The 15,315-nt window shown below is 39.8% G+C and overlaps 1 protein-coding gene across 3 annotated transcripts in view; it reads left to right on the top strand.

Annotated features, from left to right (window-relative positions):
* Positions 1-15,315, top strand: part of TRAPPC11 (trafficking protein particle complex subunit 11) — a 48,364-nt gene that overhangs the window by 30,858 nt on the left and 2,191 nt on the right. For 2 of the 3 annotated variants that reach the window (XM_049632528.1, XM_049632527.1), the window contains exons 24-29: positions 1,057-1,122; positions 1,233-1,389; positions 5,754-5,865; positions 8,789-8,880; positions 9,872-10,005; positions 11,864-12,031. In XM_049632528.1, the coding sequence (XP_049488485.1) occupies positions 1,057-1,122; positions 1,233-1,389; positions 5,754-5,865; positions 8,789-8,880; positions 9,872-10,005; positions 11,864-12,031 (729 nt within the window). Of the gene's footprint in view, positions 1-1,056; positions 1,123-1,232; positions 1,455-1,486; positions 5,866-8,788; positions 8,881-9,871; positions 10,006-11,863; positions 12,032-15,315 lie in introns of those variants that run through there. The other variant, XM_049632529.1, reaches the window with a different exon arrangement.

The following is a 15,315-nucleotide window of genomic DNA, read 5'->3' as shown; positions in this document are numbered from 1 at the left end:
CCAATGCAGGCGTTTTCTACCACTAATATCCTGCTTATTACACTTTCTTAAAAAGTTAGCTTGATGGTGTTGAGAGGAAGTCATTTGAAGTATGTGATAATAATGAACATGGTTTAGGCATTTCACTAGTGCTTTATATATGTCATCTCACTTCATTGTCAACAGCCCCACGAGGATTATGAAACTGAGACTCAGAAACCATGGTTCTTCCTCAAGGTTACCTCACTAACCCCAAGGTCTACATAGCTAATAGGAATGTGTCCTCCAGGATTAAAACCCACATCCACCTGGCATTATCACAGCCTGAGTTTTTAAATCAACGTGATGTTTAAAAAAGGGTTCTCACTAACAGGGTGGGTGGTTTGTTTCCAAAGACATAGTAAGCCCATTGCTTCTTGAATAGACTGAGGGAGGGATGTAGCGTGTAGGTTAAGAGTACAGACCCTTACGGTCAGATCCGGGTCTGTTTCTGCCTTTGTCACTTACTAGCTATGTGGAACAACTTCATCTTAAAATAGCGAGTATAATGGCATCTGTTTCCTTGAGTTATTACAAACATTATATAATGCATTACATATATAGCGATTGTAGCGCTGTTATATTATTATTGTCATTATCATTATTATTAGTCGTCTTGACTTGAGGTGAAGTAAAGAACTTAGACAAAAAGAAAACCCAGATTCTAGGCTTGGCACCACTAGCTTTGCGGCCCAAGGCCAAGCATTGAAACTTCCTTAACTTCTGCTTCGTCCTCTCTAAAATAGTGACATTGCCTGTCCTGCCCACTTTTACTAGATCCTGAGATAAATAACATGTTAGAAAGCACTTTGCAGTGTTAGCTGTTTTAAAGCCATAAGATAATTTATTAGAAATTGTAGTCTGGTTTCTCTCTATAGGTTTTTATAAATATTATCTGAGGGAAAGCTTCTAGCTTCTTAATATATAAATTGGGATTATTTCTTGATCAGTTACAGATTGTGTTTTGCATGTCTTCTATTTTTAAAACTATTTTTAAGTTTAGAAAAGCCATTGAATGTGCCCTTTAAATTCTTACAGGATGAAACTGTAACTATAGAAACTGTCTTTCCATTTGATGTCGCGGTTAAATTTGTCTCTACAAAGGTATGTTCCTATGAAGCATTTTGGAAATCACTTCAATTATAGAAATTAACAGAAAAAGTAAAATGAATTATTGTAGTTCCAGACAGATCTTTTGTCTTCATTTGTGACAGTTTGAGCACCTGGAAAGGGTCTATGCGGACATCCCCTTTCTATTGATGACGGACCTCTTAAGTGCCTCACCTTGGGCCCTCACTATTGTATCCAGTGAGCTACAACTTGCTCCTTCTATGACCCCAGTCGATCAGCTAGAGTCCCAAGTGGACAAAGGTGAGAATGTGGACCATCCCACTTAAGTAGAAGACCGGGGTGTGTGTGTGTGTGTGTGTGTGTGTGTGTGTGTGTGTGTGCGCGCGCGCGCGCGTAGGCTAGCAGTGTAAGAATTAGCTTTTTGCTAATGGAGGGCACTTGAGACTGATAGAAAAGTAAATACATTTAGAATTAAAGTAGAATTAGTATCAGTTACCATTTGTTTGAGTATACCTCATTTTAAAAGATAAGAGTTTTGCTACTATAAGGAAGTTACTCAGAAAAATGTACTTGAAAATAAAATAGCATTTTTTCATATTTGGATTTTTCATAGATTGTTTTTTCTTATTGATTTTTAATTAATGTTTACCATCTCTTATAATTTGAAATGGTGAAAGATGGTTATTAAAGAAAGTTGGGAAAATATAGAAACATAGTAAGTTTTCTAAATCAACTAAAATAGTTTAGAGAAGAGATTTAAACCCAGGATATTACTTTTCTGGTGCATTATACCTTGGGCTTATATGCTTCTTGAGCTGTTAGAGAAAAATAAAAAAAATTAGTTTGAATGTTAACCCAAGCAAAATTGTGCTCAGCTCTATGATAAGAATAAAGATTGTACGAAAAAAATCACGATGTATTCTTTTTAAGTTTATTTATTTATTTTGAGAGAGAGAACACATGCTCGCAGGAGGGGCAGAGGGAGAGGGAGAGAGAGAGAATCCCAAGCAGACTCTGTGCTGTCAGCATAGAGCCCAGTGTGGGGCTCAATCTTACAAACTGTGAGATCAAGACCTGAGCTGAAACCAAGAGTTGGACGCTTGACTGACTGAGCCACCCAGGCGCCCCTCACCCCCATGATTAAAATCAAATATAAATGAGTCATTTATTTGCTGTATCTGTTTATCTATCTACTACTTGAGTTCAGTGTCATAAGTCATATAGTTGATTTGCAATACAGATTAAAATTAGATGAGTAGTTTCAGAATTCCAGTATTTTTTTTGTATCCGGCCTGTGAATAAGTTTCAGTATCTATCAATAAATAACAACAGGTATTTATCAAGTTCACTCTCTGGCCCCATGCTAGGTTCTCAAGAAAACGCCAAGAAGAGTTTGTCTCTACAAGAGACATAGTCTTCATAGTCACTTCTGTGCATTTTAGGAAAGTCATCATAAAGGAGGAAAGATAAAATAGATTAAAAAACCTCTTTATTTACATGCTACAAATAGGTCCTACATCCTGTAAAGTAATAATACTAGAAAACAATTTTGCTTTCAGAATGCCTTGATAAGTTTTGTTTTTATCTTTTGAAACTTGGTTTTCTCTCATGGTTTTGGAAATCACTGTCTGTGGTTCTGCTTTGTTTCTCTGTCCACACTTCTTCCTTTTCTCCTCCCTGGCTAACGTGGAATGATCACGAGCTGTGGAGTCACGCTGAACTAGATTCCATTCTCTGACCTTCTGCCTGCTCTTATGTTACATTGGATGGTTCACTTTGTTTCATCCCTTGTCAGACTTAAAGAAGATAACACACGTGAAATAGCGTGTATGAGGTAGTCTGTATGAAGTATCTCAGCCCGGTGTTTGTCTCCTCACAGCTCATCACAAGCTGGCTATCTGTCCATTCTTTGCTGATTCCTTTTCTTACTCCTTAAATGTGGGTCGCTTCCAAGATCCTGACTTTGGCTCCTTTTACTTTTTCTACAAGTCTTCACCTGCCATGCAACCTCAGGCTCCCCGCAGTCCCCAGTCCAGAGAGAGGAGTCAGTGTATACTTGGCCCCAGGTAGAAACCACAGAAACAGACCAGACTCCCTCTTACGTGCGCATCCATCCCGGCGCCACGTTCTCCCTTCTGCACGTCTCTGGAATCCAGCTTCTGTCCATTCTCACCGTCTCTCATCTGGCCTTCAGAAACACCTTCTTAACCGCTTTCCTCTTTGCCATTCTCTCCCCTAGTCTGCCTTTCATGTTGCTGCCAGAGATTGATTTCGCAAAAAGCAATTTTGAACTTGTTTTTCCTTCTTAGAAAACCTCACGACCTACCAGACCTTTCCCTGGGAAGCTTCCCTTTCTAGCTTCTTCTGTACCAGGCTCCCTACTTCCCCTTCCTCTTTCCTAGACTTTGACCAAGCCCGCATTTGTACATTCAGCAAACACTACCTCCATCTGGTTTTGAACATGTTAGTACATCTGTCCAAAACCCTTTCCTTTCTCTTTCCACCTGTTCAACTCTTGTTTGCTCTTTCGGTCTCATGTAAGCTTTGACTTTCTGATCTTCCTAAGCGGGACTAGGTAATCTTCTTTCTTTGCTCCCAGAGTTTCTTTACATCTGATATGACACTTATCCACTTATATTGTAATAGTTTACTTACTCTTATGGCTCCCCTGCTACACTATGGGCTCCTTTAGAGCAGGAGCCATGACTTACCCCTTTTTGTATTGGCAGCCTCAGCTGCATAGTAGTTGCTTAATAAATGTTTGTTAAATGAATGAATAAATACCTACCTTGAATTTCCCATTACTCGTTTCCTATTGCTGCTGTAACACATTATCACAAAGTTAGTGCTTAAAACAACACAGATTTATTATCCCAACGTTCTAGAGGTCAGAAGTCCTAAAATCAAAGTGTTGGTGATGCATCCCTTCTAGCTCTGGGGAACACCCTTTTCCTGCCCTTTTCAGCGTTCAGAGGCCATCTGGATTCCTTGGCTCATGGTTCCTTCCTCCATCTTCCAAACCAGCAGTGTAGCATCTTCAGATGTTTCTTCTTCTGACCTCTGCTTCCATTGTCACATGTTTTTCCCAGATTTCCTCCTACCTACCACTTTCCCTCAGAACCCTTGTGGTTACATTGGGCCCAATTGGATAATCCGGTATAATCTTCCTATTTTAAGATCCTTATCTTAATCACATCTGTAAAATCCTTTCTGCCGTGTAAGGTAACCACATTCACAGTTCTGGGAATTATGATGTGGATATCTTTGGGGAGGGGGTGGCATGGCTTTCTTCTTTCTGCCACCTCCAAGGACACCAGCACTAATGCATTACAAACTTTGTATTTGACACATTAAAGATAACAACTTTCCTAGGTCATAAAGTTGACCCCAATGTTAATTGTTAATAAACGTTGTGATCATTTTTGTTAACTTCTTAGAATTAAGGAAGGCTTGAGCTGGGGAGAAGCAATATGAATGTCCTAGGTTTTTAAAAAAGGTATCTTGGGGCGCCTGAGTGGCTCAGTCAGTTAAGCGTCTGACTCTTGGCTTTGGCTCAGGTCTTGATCTCTCGGTTTGCAGGATCAAGCCCCATGTTGGGCTCTGTGTTGACAGCGTGGAGACTGCTTAGGATTCTCTCTTCTGTCTTTCTCTGCCTTTCCCCCGTTCTCTCTCTATCTCTCTCTCTCTCAAATAAACTTTAAAAAAATGAAAAGAAAACGGGGCAAGGATCCTGAATTAAAAAAAAAAAAAAAGGTATCTTAAGAGGTTTAAATTGGTGTATGTTTTACTAACTGGGCTACAGTATCATTTCCTAGTCCTTAAAAATTACTTAAAAGTGGTTAGAGATTGGCCCAGCATTTTCCCCTTTGACTTCTAGTATCTGCTCACAATCGTAACTAGTAATTTATCACAACCTTCTTCATTAGAGAATCATGAAAACAATTAGTTAACGTTTAGAGACCTTGTTATTACTGTTTGAAAGTTTCACCCACAGATTTGCCCAGGTCAGCCTCAGATGGGCACTGTTGCCAGCTTGCATCGAAGGCACTGCAGGCTGGGAGGTGCTGATGGCAGGGAGGGCTTGGTTCAGGCGAACCTTTATCTTGGCGTCAGGAGTTTAGGCTACAGTTGGCAAGAGGAAAGCAGCCTTGTATGAGAGGTAAGTCACCACATTAGGCAATAATGAGGCAACATGTAATGTATTTCCATTTGATGGTCTCGCTAATATGTGTTTGTCACAGAAAGCCAGAGTTGCCTGGAATGACATTTTGAGTACCTAAAAGGTTAACTAAAAATTTCTTTTTCCCTACTGTGAAATGTTTCCTTTAGAGACATGAAATAATTTGTAGAAAGAAAAATAATCACCAAATGGTATTATTCCAACTCCAGACTTTGCCCTGTCATTAGTTCCTATAGGATCTTGTCACAGACCTACAGCTGCTTTGCTGAGTTTTATTATAATGGAATATTGATATATTAGAAAAAGCACTGGATAGGGACTTTGTGACCTTGAAAAAGTCATTTAACATCTCTGAGCCTTAGTTTTTAAAGTCTCTACAAATAATGTATAACGGATATTCTTTTTTTGTTATATTACTTAAAGGTAAAACTCTCCTTTCATAGAGGAAATCGTTGCATAGGATTATAAAGATTATTCCTTATAGTTGTCTTACAGACTGGAGAGAGCGCTAGTGAATGCTTTTGTCTTCGGTGCCCATCTGTTGGAAATGTTGAAGGTGGAGTAGCAACTGGTCATTATATTATCTCCTGGAAGAGGTGAATCAGCCCTATCTCTTATTCCTTCTCTGTCCTATTCTACTGCCTTTATTATTTGTCATTGTCATTTAATATTTGAAAGCTTCTGTCAGTCCTGGAGAGAAGACTAGAAGTCACATGCTATCACTAAATGTTTGTCAAGAACACAAAGATTAAAAAGGATAATTAAACTTGTATTTGTATTTGTCACAATTTGTGACCTGTATACTGATGAAATTTTAACCAAGCGAATTCTTATGATAGGACCGTTAAAAACATTAAGAGAAACAGTTCTTATTTGCAGTCAATAGGATTGTCTACATAGAAAACCCAAGGGAATCAACAAATTATTTCCATTATAGGAGTTCCAGCAAGGTTGCTGGATATAACATCAATATACAAAAATCAGTTGGCGTTCTATATATCGGTAATAAACCTCCAGGCAATATACTTGTAAAACAGGTATCATTTAGATGATAACAACAATTATAAGGTAAGTAAGAATATATCAAATAGAAAATGGGTATTACCATTATGGAGAAAATTATAAAACTTTAAAACATTAAAGGAAGTTCCCTACATGGGACATACACAAAATTGTCTTGGGTAGGATTTGGATAAGATCTGATATTGTTTGTTCTGTAAGTCACTGCAATTTGCTTCAGGATCTCAATAGCTTGTTTTAGTTTGTTTTTGTGGAGCTTGACACTGTTGATTTTAAAGCTTATATGGGAAGGCAAAAACTCAGAAATAGTCGAGATATTTCAGAAGAAAAACTAATAAGCAAGGGTACTTGGCTCTTCTAAATTCCCAGACTTAAGGTAAAGCTACAGCAGTCATTGCTGTGGTATTGGAATGGGAATATGTAAATAGGCCAGTGGAACAGAAGAGAGAGTCTAGAAATAGATCCACACATATGAAAATTATGTTTTAGGGAGGTAGCATTGCAAATCAGTGGAGATCTGGTAATTGGTGGTAAACAATTGGGTATCCTCATATCTCTACACTGTGTATAAAAATTAATTCCAGGCATATTAAAATTCTAATTGTGAAAAGCAAAACGTTACTACTTTTAGTAGAAAATAAGAGAATTGTTTTATGACTTTGGAATAGGGAAGAGTTTCTTTAAATAAGACATAAAAAGTGTAAGCCTCTAAACTTGATGAATTTGATTTGTTAAAATTAAGTTTCTTAGTTCATTAAAAAATACCTATAAAAATACAAATTGGGAAAAGCTATTTACAACATGGAAAACTGAGAAAGCATTAGAATTCATATCAAGAACTTATACGAATCATAAGAAAACCAAGTCTCGTAACAGAAAGTTGAGCAAAATCTTGAGTATGCGGCATTAAGAGAAACAGAAGAGGCCAGATGGCCAGGAAGCATAGGGAGAGAAAGTCAACCTTACTAGGAATCTGAGATTCAAATGTGCTCCCACTAATTTGGAAAAATAGAAGGGGTTAACGATGCAAAGTTTGTCAAAAAAGGTAGAGTATAAAATAGAACAGTTACTTTGGAAATCCATTGAGCAGGGCTAGGTGAAACTGAAGATATCTATATCCCTCATAGAAAAGGTCTCAAACAAGTACACAAAGATATATGTAAGAATGTTCATAGCACCTCTGATTATAGTAGTAAAAAAGTTACAAACTAAATATCCATCAACAGGAAAATGGACAAACTATGGCATGGTCATAGAACGGAATGCTATGTATCAGTGAAAATCGATGAACCAGAGCTGCTCCTGTTAACCATTAGTATTAAGGGAACAAAGCAACTGCAAATGTGGAAAATATGAACAAATTGCATGTATGTAATATTGGGAAACATGTAAAACACTGCACATTTCTTAGGGCTACCTTCATAATTTGGAAAAGTATAAAGAAATACGTAGCAATGATGACTCCCAAGTTAGTACTTCTAGGGCACAGGTGCAAGCAGGAAGGGGCACGTGGGGAGGTTCAACTATACTGTGATGTTTTCTTAGGCTGGGAGGTAGATATGTGATATTTCATGTGTGAATTTCTTGGCTCAATTTTTTCATAAATTTAAAAACTGCGAATGAGACATATGAAAAACGAGAAAGGAAAAATCATGGACTTATTTTTTTTAAAAAGCTAAGATCTTTCTTTCTCCCACTTCTGAATTTACCACATCGAAGTTTAGTTTAATTTATGTTTACAGGAATTAAAATTGGAATTTGAAGGCACTGCTTAATCATCCCATCACATTACTGTAATACCCTAAAGACCTACTAATGAAGAGGGGTTAGATGTTTTCGCCTGGGGCTTTTGTGGTGTAATAATTTGCACCCAGTGTCAGCTGTTCCACATCTTGATCCCGACTCTCCCCAAGGCCAGTTCTCGGGAGTCAGCCAGCCGCCCTGTGGTTCCCGTCCTAACTGTGACACAGGGGAAGATATTTGACAGTTTCCTAATGTTACTCACTTTCTCTCCGTGATGTCAGAATGCTGCGTTTTTATTGGTGGTAAAATACTTTTTGTTCTTTGGTTTCGACTCTGTACTTTGGGCGTAGCTAGGACGGTACACTTGAAAGTGGTCTGGTGCTCGGCCTCGAACCGGCCACAGGGGGAGAAGGTCTGTGTCACGAGGTCAGTCCGCACGCTCCCACCCACGCTGAGCGCTCTGCTACCACGCCCTGTGTCAAATGGTGGGTTTCATGGTATGGCTGATTCACATTCTGGCCCCTGGACCAAACGGCAGCCTTGGGTTATACCATCGATTCGCTGGAAACATTCAGAACCCAAACGGGATTCTAAAAGCCTTTTCTTCACTAAACTACTTCCAGGAATAAAGTTTTAGGAGATGTCTAAGCCCTTTCTGTTTCCTTTGAAACAAGTTGGTGAGTATACACGTGGCCTGTTTTTGATTCCACGTTTCACGTAAAATGCAGATTTGAAAGATTCCCTTTTCTGTCACAGGACCTCCGCCATGGGAAACGTCCCTGTCATCAGTACTGCCATCACTCTGCCGCACGTGATCGTAGAAAACATTCCCCTCCATGTGAATGCAGGTAACGGCACCAACTTGTACTTGGTAAAAAGAATCCAGTGAGAATACTTATTTTAGCTTCTAAGATTTAAAACTACTTTTATTACAAAAAATGCCCAACGTTTACAAAAGTAGATTATGATCAGTCTTGTTTCATCTGTACCTCAAGCTCCTCCTCCTGCCGTATTTTAAAGCAAATCCCAGATATTATTTCATCTATCAGTATTTCTGTATTAGTGGCTATTTTTCTAAACATCATCACAATTCTATTGTCATCACCTTAAAAATTAGCAATAATTCCTTAATATTAATTGCCAAATTCCAGTGCCGCAGTTTCCCTAGTTGACTCTGAATGTTCTTTAGGTTGTCTTAAGGTCTTATCACTGCAGCTGGTGGATGTCTCATACTTTTGAAATCTCTGGGCGGGCAGACTCCCTCCCCACTCCCTCACCTCCTTCACCGCCCCCCCCACCCCCACCTCTTCCTTGCTATTTATTGAAGAAATGGAGTTAGTTTTCCTGTAGAGCGTCCCACAGTCTGGGTTTTGCTGATTGCATTGTATCATTTTTAAGTGTCCCTGTAAGTTGGTGGTTACATCTGTCGTCTTGATCAGATTCAGGTTCAAGTTTTTGGCAAGAATACTTCATAGTTAATGGTATGTGCTCTCATCAAGAGGCACACGATGCCTGTTATTCTTCTTGAACCATGATGGATAGTTAGGGACATGTTTTATAGATTCAAAAAATTATTCCTAAAGTATAATTCAGTTCCTGATGGCCAAGACCCTTTCTAAGTCATGCAGCTTTAGAAGGAGACTTGATTCTGTTTAGCCTGTTTTATCACGGTCCCATGGCTGTTGTCCAGTCCAAGAATGTGCTTCTTCAGCAAGAGTGCAGTATTAGCACTAATTTAAATAACCTCATGTCTACAGAATGAGATTCATTTACAAGAAGAACTCATAGATGGTACACCGTTTTCTTTCACCAAGAGAAACGTGTCGTCTTTCTCTGCAGATCTGCCATCGTTTGGGCGTGTCAGAGAATCCTTACCTGTCAAGTATCACCTACAGAACAAGACTAACTTAGTTCAAGACGTGGAGATTTCTGTGGAGCCCAGTGATGCCTTCATGTTCTCTGGACTTAAACAGGTATAGGGCCTATCGCATTGGGCTGCTTGTGTAGACACAGAGGTGTGGCCAGGAAATGGAGAGCTATATACTTAGTTTTTACAAATGAACTGATAAGGCTGATTATGGTCCCTGTTATTTTGATAATAGGAAATTTTTCGTCACCTTTAAATATTAAGTATAATTTGTGTAGCAGCGGATTAAGTGGACAACCCTTTTCACACAGAGATCATACATACAAGTTATTTCTTTCTGTAAAACAAGAATGGACAAATCCTCAGAGTATAATAGACTTTCTGAAAATTTTAGATTTCCCTTTTATTACTACTGTGTGTGTGTCTGTGTGTCTGTGTGTGTCTTTTAACTTGAGGCCTAGAAACCTGACTACCCATATTTAAAAGCCTGATTCTCTGGGGCGCCTGGCAGGCTCAGTTTGTAAAGCATGTGATACTTAATCTTGGGGTCATGAGTTCAAGCCCACACTGGGCATGGGTCCTATTAAAATTAAAATTAAAAAAAAAAATTAAAAAAAAAGCCTGATTCTCTTCTGAACTATCAGTGAAATTTTTTAGAGATTTTTAACCTTGCATAGAATTTACTTATCTTTGGTGCATTTAGACATAATTTTATATTTACACATAAAAATAAGTTATTCAGGTGTTTTGATTCACCCATTCAAATCAGAGGTGGATTCCACATTTTTTGAGTGGAACATACACTTTCAGGCAAAACCAATTTCCATGAGAATACTGTTTTCTGTCAAAGTTGATAATAGACGCCCCTCAAGAGTCAGTAAATACTTTTTGTTAACAAGGGCATAATTAGAGGAACAAACATGTCATAATACTTAGAAGTGTCTACCTTGACTAGTCATTTTTGCTGTGCATATTCTGGGTGCTAGGTTTGTTGTGAAATGTAAAATAGAATTCTTGGGGTGCCTGGGTGGCTCAGTCGGTTAAGCGTCTGACTTTGGCTCAGGTCGTGATCTCATGGTCCTTGAGTTCGAGCCCTGCCTCGGGCTCTGTGCTGAAGGCTCAGAGCCTGGAGCCTGCTTCAGATTCTGTGTCTCCCTCTCTCTGCCCCTACCCCGCTCGTGCTCTGTCTCTCTCTGTCTCTCAAAAAGAAATAAAAACATTAAAAAAAAAATAGAATTCTATACGAAGTAGAGTGTAAGTCCATACACTAATTTAAGTTTATAACATATAGTACATGTCGTATTAGCTGTTCTATGTTGGTACACACACGTTATCTTTGACACGTACATAACGTATGTACTCATTTGCAAATGCGTAAGCTTTTCTTGAGTGTCCTGATCCTTTTCACGTACTGACTTACGAATAAATAATGCACGATACCAAAATCTTACCTTTGTGTTCTTTTCTAAAGGAGCACTAAAATTTTCCAAACATCTTTTTTTCCCGATAGTATTTACCTCACTGCAAAGATAAAATCCCGAAAACACCAGAAACAACTAGCTTGCCTTCTGTTGACATAGTATTTACAAAGATACTTTCCTACAAATTATCTCATGGCGTAAGTGACTATAAAATCTACATGGTCAAGACATAGAAAATGTCAGTCCATCTAGCGTTCCCCTTTTTAAGCTGGTACAAGTTGCCATTTAGATCTTGGTAGAAACTGTAGAAGCTGAGATGATCACGCACGTATTTTTTGCATATTTATTATGTGTGTGGTCCTAGTCTCATCCGAATTCAGCCCTATTAGTAGCATCTGTCTGGAAAGTGGAGTAGGAGAGAGAGCACATTTCACCAGAAAGATGTGGGTGTCCAGTGGTTTCTAAATAACTAAGGGGTGATACCATGAAGATGCTGTAAGTGTATATACTGATTATCTTTCTCTACCATTTGTTATGATGTAGATTCGACTGCGTATCCTCCCCGGCACCGAACAGGAAATGTTATATAATTTCTATCCTCTAATGGCCGGATACCAACAACTGCCTTCTCTCCACGTCAACCTGCTTAGATTTCCTCACTTCACACATCAGCTGCTCAGGCGTTTTATACCTACCAGTATTTTTGTAAAGGTAAGTCTTAGGACTTTTAAATCTCCTGTCTTGAACACAAACCAAAGGTGGCTTTTCATGTAAGCTTCTCAACGATATTTTGAGACTAACTGATAGTTTTTTGTTTTTTGGGGTTTTTTTTAACGTTTATTTATTTTTGAGACAGAGAGAGACAGAGCATGAACAGGGGATGGTCAGAGAGAGAGGGAGACACAGAATCTGAAACAGGCTCCAGGCTCTGAGCTGTCAGCACAGAGCCCGACGCGGGGCTCGAACTCACGGACCGTGAGATCATGACCTGAGCCGAAGTCGGGCGCTTAACCGACTGAGCCACCCAGGCGCCCCATGACTAACTGATAGTTTTGACGTGTATCGTATGAATTTGGCAGTATTGCTTTTCATTTCTGTAAAGTTGCTATTATTTTACAGAATCTAATTTCCAAGGTTTTTATTCCCTCAGGTAAAAATGATTTACCTTTACAGTATCCTTAGACAGGTTTTTTCCTTTGGCTTATAAGTAAAGCATATTTTTAAGTTGTGGTTAGTTTATAACTAATTTTTAATCAAAATGGATTAACTTTCTAAATATGACCCTTGAGCTTTCCTGACTCTCTATGTAATACTGGATTGGGGTCTTTTCTGAAAATGGTCCTGTGTTGGAAACTGTAGTCTGGTCTAATGTTTTGATTTTTTTGACACTGGTACCATTTCCAGGTTCCTGCAGTAAAGGAATGTGTAGGATGGTCGTGGTCAGTGTGGGAAGGAGTGAATCGGGCCACACAGGTGGTTTATTTAGCACAGTGCTCACCTCCAGTGAAGCCGTTCTCGATGCCTAAACTTAAGGCTTCCCTCCGGGTGGTTGTGGTTTCCTCAGTAACTCAGATATAAAAGTTTGGAGGAACTGTCCCTTCTTTATATAATCTGGGATTGGGTACATTTTACATTACTCTGTATTAATGTAGCCTTCATAATCTTCCCAGCTTTTATCTTTCCAGACTTACACTGCTTCTTATTTACATTTGCAAAAAAATAACTTATTAATGTTTCCAAGCACCATACTTTGATTAAAAAAAAAAAACTTTTTTTTTAATGCTTATTTATTTTGGAGAGAGAGAGACATACGGAGAATCTAAAGCAGGCTCCAGGCTCTGAGTTGTCAGCACAGAGCCCGATGCGGGGCTCAAACCCATGAACCGCGAGGTCATGACCTGAGCTGAAATTGGACGCTTAACCGACTGAGCCATCCAGGCGTGCCCTAAGCACCATACTTTTAAACTATAAAAGAAAAATCTCATAATTCTAGATCTCCTGTGTTTCAAAAAAGTAGCTTTTTAAGAGACTTTATTATTATTATTATTTTTTTTTGAGCAGTTTTAAGTTCAGAGTAAAATTGAGTGGAAAGTACAGAGGTTTCCTGTTCACCCCCTGCCCTCCCCACCCCCCAATAGCAGTGGCTTTTTTCACATCTCTGCCCATTCACATTCTGAAGCTATGTCTGTTGCTCTTCCTCCCTGTCATGTCTGAGGTCACCTCGCAGGGAAAAAATCTCATGACGGGGTAGTGGGGTAGTGATGGCCTCTGATGTCCTTTTAGCCGTTTGACCTTCTGAGGTCTGCTGTTCCCAAACTCAAAAGTGCAGCTTAATTAGCGTGAGAGCGTGTATCAACGTAGACAGAGGTGTGCAAACACAGCCTGTTTGAGGTGTGAGAGTGGATTGATTTGAGGAATCAGGATTTCGGGTCCACCAGTTAATCTCCTCCATTCCTTTCCCTGTGGGGCTCCCTACACCCCACCCCGTCCCAGCTCCTGCTGGTTCAGTCTTCTCATTTTCTTCCACAGTAAACCTCCTCTGGGTAGTGCTTTAATCTAAGGAAAGGTTCCAGAACAATAAACATTTGCAAGGTTTAACATAACTAACGTGCCCTTTTGAACTGCCATGCTCTTTTTTCTGAATCCAAGTACTGCCTTCTAGTAGCTTGACTACTGCCAAAAAAGTTGGCTGGGATCCTCAGAGCCAGCTCCTTTATCGGGGAGAGTCAGAACTACAGTCGTTTTACTTGTCACCCTGAGGACAGTGACTAAGGGTTACCCTTTTCCCACCTAGCGAACAGTCTTACTCGCGCTGTATATCCCTTCACATCTTTACTAAACTTGAGCGCCATGCTGTTCCAGTATGACAGCCACTGGCCACGTGTGCCCTGTCAAGGTTTAAATTAAAATTAATTATAATTTAATTTACTTTAAAAAGTAGTTGCACCAACCCCCCTTGAAGTGCTCAGGAGGTCAGCGTTCTGGTGGCTGCCATGTTGGACAGCACTGACACAGAGCATTTCCATCATCACGGAAAGTTCTGTTGGACGGCGCTTCCCTCCTTCGAAGCTGGATGAATATTTTTCTTCCTTTGAAAAGTGGATTCCAGTCTTCTAATTGCATGACGTCCTTGTCTTCTGCTTCTGTTTGTAAAGCTAGTGTCTCGTAAGCATTTAGCCATGTTGAGCCATTATTCGTTTTCTAAAACTGAACATCCTCTGTCGGTACTAAAGATGACATGACGTATAAAAGAGCAGCACCTCTGCTTTCATTCCTTCCGTTCCTGCCTCAGATGTCAGAGGCCTAACTTACACAAGCACACACGTACATATACGCACGCACAGGCACACATACGCACGCACGTACGTGCATAAAACGCACAGCAACAAAACTGAAGGCAGGAGTGCTCCCTTCCTTACCTCAGGGAGTCCCCTGGGGATCATTCTGCATAAAGCATAGTAAATGGCTTTTGGTGATGACGTTATCACACTGTTCTGTTTCATGTCTTGAATGCCATCTCTCGTGCGTTACCACAAAGGTCTGCTGACATACATCTGCTTGATCAAATTATTGGCAAGAATTTCATTTTGGGGGCACCTGGGTGGCTCAGTCGGTTAAGCGTCTGACTCTCGATTTTGGCTCAGGTCACGATCTCACAGTTTGTGAGTTCAAGCCCCAAGTTAAGCTCTGTGCTGACAGTGTGGAGTCTGCTCATTCTCTCTCTCTCTCTCTCTCTCTCTCTCTCTCTGTCTCAAAACAAATAAGCATTTTTTTAAAAAAAAAGTTTCGGGGTGCCTGGGTGGCTCAGTCGGTTAAGCGGCTGACTTCGGCTCAAGTCATGATCTCACGGTCCGTGAGTTCGAGCCCCGCGTCGGGCTCTGTGCTGACAGCTCAGAGCCTGGAGCCTGTTTCAGATTCTGTGTCTCCCTCTCTCTGACCCTACCCTGCTCATGCTCTGTCTCTCTCTGTCTCAAAAATAAATAAACGTTAAAAAA

Source organism: Panthera uncia, chromosome B1 (genome assembly GCF_023721935.1).
Source record: "Panthera uncia isolate 11264 chromosome B1, Puncia_PCG_1.0, whole genome shotgun sequence".
Classification (NCBI taxonomy): domain Eukaryota; kingdom Metazoa; phylum Chordata; class Mammalia; order Carnivora; family Felidae; genus Panthera; species Panthera uncia.
Note: the sequence above shows the minus strand (reverse complement) of the source record. Positions and strands in the feature narration are given on the sequence as shown.